At 36.9% G+C, this 8121-nt stretch overlaps 1 protein-coding gene across 1 annotated transcript in view; it reads left to right on the plus strand.

The window, feature by feature from the left end:
• Window positions 1-373: 373 nt before the first annotated feature.
• The window catches only part of PAPLN (papilin, proteoglycan like sulfated glycoprotein), a gene marked incomplete at its 5' end in the record, with an annotated part of 101946 nt that continues 94198 nt past the window's right edge, over window positions 374-8121 (plus strand). The window contains one exon of the mRNA XM_015818950.1: window positions 374-437. Within this exon, the coding sequence (XP_015674436.1) occupies window positions 374-437 (64 nt within the window). The remainder of the gene's footprint in view (window positions 438-8121) is intronic.

An 8121-nucleotide genomic window follows, 5' to 3' on the forward strand; every position in this document is an offset into this window, starting at 1 on the left:
TTCAAATTTTTAAAGTCCTTATAATTCAGAAAACCAGGAGCTGTGAGTTGTAAGACTCATATTCTACTTAACCCAAAGTTCATTTCTTGCATCTTTTTCACCCAGTGTACCATATAATTTCTCTATGTGAGAAGCTGTGTGCAATGTTACTTTAACAAACTGATTTGGTCTTGGGTCCACTCCAGCTTTCACAGAAACCAAAGCAATTTTGAGAAAAGGCAGAATATGGAAAGAATTCACCCAGTTATACTTGCAGAAGAATAGCATAGTTCAATTATGTTCTTTATAGAGTATGTGTATACACACATCACATACCACCACAACCTCACAACTTACAATTGTTTCTGCCATGAAGATTCTTTCTCTGTTTCAGGTTTTGAGATTATTTCAGCAGGTGACAGCATCTGACAAGAATGCTGGAATTCCTTGCCTGGAAGGTAAATGGAGTTAGGTCTGGTTAGTATTTGGATGGGAATCCAGCAGAGGTCTATAATTTAGACTGGAAAGTTGAAAAACACCCTGAAAGAAGCCATGGCAAACCACTTCCACATTGCTGCAAAGACAACAGCATGCATTTGTTCATGAAACCACTAGAATCAATTCAAAGCCATTTGTACCTTTATTATCGTCTAAAAGATCAGCTTGCAATGTTTGAACATGTTCATTGTTGAGCTGAAAATGACATTCAGAAAGGGCATCCTATTAGCTCAATATCTATCCACTTACTGTGGTTATTCACTGCTAAATTGATGCTAAATCAGGGAGAACAATAACATTAGAATCATGCAACTATATGTGCAAGGACCAAGCAAATAAATCATTTGAGAGGAGGGGTAAATCACAAAGAAGTTGTAATGGGAGATTTATATTGGAATAAATAACAAACTACTTAGGTACAAGTTCCAAGCCAAGCTAAAGTACAAGAATTAAGCCAACCTATTTCCACACTATGATTTTCAGTGTAAACCACCATTTCTAAGGAGAACATGAGGAATTACTTTAAAATCCTTAACTTCTTCAACAGAGAACCAGAGGAGCCATGAAATGAAATAAAGTTGTTAAGGATGAATGGGAAAAGATTATTGACAATGATAAACAGAAGAAAGCAAGCTGTGGAATCTCCTTATGAAAATTGGAATCCCAGAAAATCCCATTGTCTCTATGTGAAATCTATACACAGGATGAGAAGCCAAGGGCAGACAGTACACGGTGAAAAAGACTGGCATGTGAAGAAGACAAGATTGTATACTATCTCTTTATGTATTCAACCTTTAGGCTGAAAATATACTCAGGGAAGCTGGACTGGAAGGAGATGAGCATTAAAATTGGGGGTCAATGCATCAAGAAACTTTGCCATGTTGATGCTAATACTCTGGTAGTACTCTGGTAGTTAAAAATGCAAACAATCTACAAACTCTAGTAGGGAAAGTCAATCATCACAGTAAAGAAATAGGACTATGTTTAAATATAAAAAGTACTATCATAATGACAGCAGGTATAGCAATCAGCCTTGGAATTAAAAATGAAGATATTGAGATAGAGGATAGCTTCTGCCTTTTAGAACCACTATGAACAGTAGAAGAGCTAGGATTCAAGAAATATATAGTAGCTTAGCAATGAAACCACTGGAAAGATATCCAGAGGTCTACACCTACAAAAAAGTACATTCAAGTTGACAATGGCTTTCCCTGTGATTTCCTATGGATTTGAAAGTTAGACTTTGAAAAACAGGATAGAAAAAATATTGATGCATTTACTTTTTGTTGTTGGAGAAGACTCATGACCAGGAAAACAAACCAATGGATCAAAGAACACATGAAATCAGAATTATAACTTGAGCACAAAAGACCAGGCTCAAACTATCAGATTTTAGATATGTTATGCAATTCTCAGCTCCATTAAGAAGTCCATAAAGCTCGGTAAAATGGAAAGAAAAAGGGGACAGTAAGCATCAGGGTGAATGGATTCTGTTACAATAGAATGAATATATCACTGAGAGGCCTAAAAAGCCATTTTAAGGACAGATCATCTTAGAGCAAGTCTATGGGGTTACTAAGGATTGATGACTCTTATTCTTTTTTTCTCTGCTACTAGGTTAAAATCTCATCTCTAAAAAGATTTGCCTGCCACAGACATAATTGATTGGTGTGATATTCTTGTTGCAATTAGGTATATAAATTCACAGATCTAACACAGCTGGAAAAGCAACAGACATGAGAAACTTTTTGATGGGCAAAGAGTAACAAGAGCTAAGTTGACACCAGTTTGATAGCACTTCATCAAGTATGGAGCCATTTTAAATATCTGAACAAATGTTATAAAAGTGTAAATGATAACAAAAGGAGAGTCTGAAATGAATAAAAGAAAAGTTGGTGCTTTTAATTGTTGTTTCTTATAAATTGAGCAAAATCTTGACTGTATAGCCAGTTTGACAAAGGACTGTCTGTTTAAATGGAATGTCGGTTAAAACTGGATTTACATAATGTGGTAATGTAATTTACATAAAATATATAAAATTATGAAAATGTATGAGTTTACATAAAATTAAATAAAACATTATCCAGGCAGATTTGCAAACAGAATGTCCTATGCCTGGCAAAGTTAGACCAAATTTGGATTTTGTCTGTTGTATCTTGGAAGGATCTTGGAGTCCTACTGGACAATCATTTAAATATGAGCCAGCAGTGTGCTGCAGCTGCCAAAAAAGCCAACACAGTGCTCAGCTGCATTAACACAGGGATAGAATCAAGATCACATGAAGTGTTAATACCACTTTATAATGCTTCGGTAAGGCCACACTTGGTGTATTGCATCCAGTTTTCGTCACCATGATGTAAAAAAGATGTTGAGACTCTAGAAAGAGTACAAAGAAGAGCAACAAAGATGATCAGAGGACTGGAGGCTAAAACATATAAAGAACGGTTGCTAGAATTGGGTATATCTAGTTTAATGAAGAGAAGGACTAGGGGTGACATGATAGCAGTATTCCAATATCTCAGGGGCTGCCACAAAGAAGAGGAAGTCAAGCTATACTCCAAAGCACCTGAAGGCAGGACAAGAAGCAGGTGGAAACTAATCAAGGAGAGAGGCAACCTAGAACTAAGGAGAAACTTCCTCCAAGGTCCCTTCCAGCTCTATTCTATTCTATATGCACCACCAAGGTCCTTTCCAATTCTATTATTATTATTATTATTATTATTATTATTATTATTATTATTATTATTATTATTATTATTATCATCATCATCATCATCATTATCATCATTATTATTATTATTATTATTATTATTATTATTATTATTATTAGTAGTAGTAGTAGTAGTAGTAGTAGTAGTAGTAATAGTAGTAGTAGTAGTTTCTGAAAACTGCTAAATAATTAGCACACTTGACTGGATTCACAGAACAGGCTAAAATGTGGCATCTAATTTGGGATCCAAATCTGCATACAGTATATTGCAATAAAACACATGGCTTATAATTCACGTGATGAATTAAGATAGCAGATATAATAAGAAACAGCAGTTGGAATATAGACAATCTTTGTTTCCTATGACCAAAAACATATAAACGCATATAAATTTCTTATTAGAAATTGGAATTTTGTTGACTTTACTATTTTTTTTAAAAAACCAGTTAACAACGCACCATTTCTTCTATTTTTTTGCTGTCATTTGAAGTTCCATCCAAGCTCCCAAATAGCCTGAAGGGATAAGTGCTGCAAAAGATTTATCTCTGGCTTAAAAAGGAAAGGAAGGTCCAACATTTCAACCACGCAAGGATGGATTAACTTAACTTTTAAAAAGCTCAGTAATAAATGAAAAGATCAGAGAAATAAAAATAATAATTGTATAAAGGTAATGTTTTCCCCCAAGATTCAGGCTAGAAACCTTTAGAATGTGAAGCAAACATGTAACCACAGTGCTACTACAGCATTAGTATAGCAGTAGCTTCAGCCAAGATTATGGAGCAAAAGCTGTGACAGTGATATTCTATAAAAATAAAAATGAAAATGTTCGTTTGTTCAAAATCTTAAATCTCCGAAAGTTCTTCACCGATTGCTTTGAAATTTTGATACAACATTGCATTCGAATACGCACGTGTTTGTATATACCTACTATTATATAGATGTCACGCCTGTGACAGGTAAAAACATTTAACCTGTCTGAGCCACAGCAACGCGTGGCCGGGTACAGCTAGTATGTAATAAAAGTGAAGGGCTATTTTGATGATATGTTATTACCAACATAGATAAGCTTTATTTATGCTACATAAGTAAACAGATCAGTTGGAGATCTAGTGAATTATGTGAACTTGCCCCTTTTGTGGAAGTTAATGGTGCAGTAGTTTAATGTATTCAACCCTAGGAAAGTTCCTACAGAGTGGGGCATTCGGTTTAGCAATCCATGAAAAAAATGGTTATAGAGGGTAATGACCATTGACTCAAATGGAGGGTTTTTTCCTACCACTGCACATGGGATTTGGATGAAGTGTAGGGACTTCCCTTGAAGGAAATACAGCACAGAAGGCAAGTTGGAAAGCAACAATTGAATTGGTGCAAGCCAGACAGTAATTTTGAGGAGGAGGAGAAAAACACATGTAAAAGCTTGTGTTTGCAGATGGCTTTGGAGTGAGCTGAAGATGAAATCTTCTGTTCCTACCTTCCAGAAATGGTGGGTGGCTGGTATTCATGATGGAGCAATCTGGCAATGCAACTATGCCCTTATCTACTCAGCAAGGTATAGCTTGCTCCATCTGTTTCCTGTTGTTATCACTGTCTTGCTTTTCTTTCTGCTCAAGAGACTTTTGGCTGTTTCTGACTGCTTTTTCCTTACCCACAATAATATTCCTGTTACAATTCACCTCTAGCTCTACAGTATACAAGTGAACACAAGTATAGCATATACACAAGAAAAATAATATAATGTTGAAAGGGCAAATGCTTTGACAGAGAAGAAAAGATGTGGTAGGAGATATCTGGAGTGGTTGGGGGGGGATGAGTATGAAACACTTTAATGTACAGTACGCTCTACATCTTTTCAATTTAACATGCCGCTATGGCAGCAAATTGGGTATAGATAATTGTTGCAGGATCCAATCTGGGTCAGTCACCGGGCCAGAGCTTTTTGTCTTCCAAGTTTTTGGACTTGGGCCGGAGCCCATCTTCAGGGAACTTCTCTCTAGCAGAGAGATGGGCTACAGCACAAGTCCGAAAGCTTGGAAAACCAAACCTCTGGTTCTGGTGACCGACCCAGATTGGATCCTGCAATATTATCCTGAGACACGTATATTCACCTTCATTCATGATAGATAATTGTCTCCAAAATTTTTAACATTCAGACTGCTGATAATATGATCTATTTCAAACGGCATTCATCGTACTAAGATCATACTTCTACAAATGAAAGTGTTGCAACTGAAATATTCTGCTTTTTTCATGAGATCCTATACCATACCATATTTGGTGTAAATTCAAACGTAAAGACTTACAGGAGGAGATTAAAGAATTAACAGATGTTACGGGTCTTTATCCTAAGGTTAATGTTCTTCTGTTTTCTGTACTAAAGTGGGGACCGAAAGGGGAAAGTAACCGTCTCTAGATGTCTTATTCGTAACACGTTGCACCACGATTTAATTCGACTTCTACTACCTATCCCTTAAAAATAAAAGGTATTGTCAAAGGCCTCGGATGATAGGAGAAACTTGGGACAAAATTTGTATGTTTAACATAGCTGGTTTAGAACAGTTTGTGATCATTTGGGAGAGGGAAGAATGAACAATAGCGTCTTACTCTATTTGAGAGATGGTGCCTGCCCATGGAGGGGGAGCTAGTGTCTATAGTGGTCTATAGTGAAAATACAGTTTCCCAGGAAAAAGGGACCACACATTCCAGACAGTATGGGGGGGGGGGGGGGGGGGAGACAAGAGGCAGCACAGCCTGGATCCTGATAGGAGATAAAAGAAGAGGGTGAGGATAGCCACTCTTTAAAAACTCACATGATATATCAGTTAGGGTGTGAATAGTTAGGGTTTAATCTGACAAGATTCTGTCTATTGTGTATAAGCAAACAAAGAACTGGACTCTGGCAGAATTGTTCTCTATTGTTCTTGAACTTAGCCTGACAATCTAAACAAGGTCCTATCTTGTTGCAGGATACTCACTGCAACTCATGGGCTTAATACAGTATTTATTTCATTTTTATTTTATCCAACCTATAACCACCTTTCCATTCAAATGCAAACATAAGATAACTATTGATAATAATAAATTATACAATCCAATATGGTTTATAACATTTAAACTACACATTAAATCAAATACTAAAAGGAAAGAACAGTTCAAAGCCTGGAGAAATTTTACACTCCTTCTAACAAGAGAGAGTAGAAGCCAAAGACAACTCCAGAGGGAGCACATTTCACAGTCTGGGAAAGCTGTCTCTTTCATAACAGATAAGCAAGACTCTGGGAATTGGTATTTATATCTTATACTGTTTTCTGCTTCTGCCTGTCAATTATTTCTGCATTAACCACACCTACATCCATTTGGATCCACCAGTTCTTGAGTACGACATTCAGCCTGACACCTAAGTTGAAGGGCCACTTTCAAAAAAAGTTGCCTATCCCATCCTTTGTTGTTGTTAGTTGCGAAGTCGTGTCTGACCCATCGCGACCCCATGGACAATGTTCCTCCAGGTCTTCCTGTCCTCTACCATCTTCTGGAGTCCATTTAAGTTCACGCCTACTGCTTCAGTGACTCCATCCAGCCACCTCATTCTCTGTCGTCTCCTTCTATTGCCCTCAATCTTTCCCAGCATTAGGCCCTTCTCCAGTGAGTCCTTCCTTCTCATTAGGTGGCCAAAGTACTTGAGTTTCAACTTCAGGATCTGGCCTTGTAAAGAGCAGTCAGGGTTGATCTCTTCTAGGACTGACCGGTTTGAACGCCTTGCAGTCCAGGGGACTCGCAGGAGTCTTCTCCAGCACCATAGTTCAAAGGCCTCAATTCTTTTGCACTCAGCCTTTCTTATGGTCCAACTTTCACATCCATACATTGCAACTGGGAAAACCATGGCCTTGACTATACGCACTTTTGTTGGCAGGGTGATGTCTCTGCTTTTTAGCTGCCTGTTTATGATGTCTTAAGTGTACATCAATGGCAAATCCAAGTTGACTGTCCTGAAATATGCAATATACTATCACTCTTTATTACATGCCATGGTCTCTTCTCTCAACACTGCCAGCTATAGAATATTACGTGAAAATCTGTTTTAAAACCAAGGAAGTCTTTGATTTGAATTTTTAAAATTTCCCTTCTGCCTTAAGCTTGTTGAACTAAGAATGTCTCCACTGTCTCAGCTTCTCCTTCTCCTTCACCCTCACCCACAACCCCCAAGTTAATTGTCAACCTTTCAGGGCTGTGTATTAATTCAAAGCCTTCTGGAAGATATTAAAAAATATTCTGTAGTATTAATGGGCACCATATTTACAACTTAATTAAAACCAGGGAATTTATAAATAAATAGTGTTCATTTAGTAGAATTTAGTACAATTAGTACAATTCTAGCATTGTGGCTTCGGGACAAAAGAACCCAGAAGTATTTTGAAATCTAAGAAATTGACTTTTTTAAAAAATATATATTTTTAAATCTTTTGATTATATTTTGAAAAAGAACTCAATATTATTTGTTTGCTTATCTGATCTCTTTGTAAGCTTGCAGTTGATTATCTTTTAGAATCCTACTTAACTTGTTCCTGACACTGAGCCAAACTAGACCAAAGTCCCAGAAGAAATCAGTTTTCCTATCAGGGCATACCATCTGGAAACATAATTACAAAACCTTTAATAAAATAATATAGTTCAAAGCTTCAGCTCTGGCCTATTCTTTTTTTTTAATCATTTCTTATTAGTACTTTCCAACTGAATGTGCCCCCCCCCCAGCCGATGGCTTTCAATAGTATGTAATATGGAAGAAGCACAACTATTATTTGATTATGTACTAGCTAGATTTCAGCCTTGATGTTTATATTCTTCCCAACTTCCTGAGTAGCTTAATCACCTAGTATTGCTAAAGAGACCACCATCAAAACAAAATGGCTTGATGTGGGTTTAAACATGAACTTAATTCA

Source organism: Protobothrops mucrosquamatus, unplaced genomic scaffold (assembly GCF_001527695.2).
Source record: "Protobothrops mucrosquamatus isolate PMUCROS unplaced genomic scaffold, P.Mucros_1.0 scaffold826, whole genome shotgun sequence".
Classification (NCBI taxonomy): domain Eukaryota; kingdom Metazoa; phylum Chordata; class Lepidosauria; order Squamata; family Viperidae; genus Protobothrops; species Protobothrops mucrosquamatus.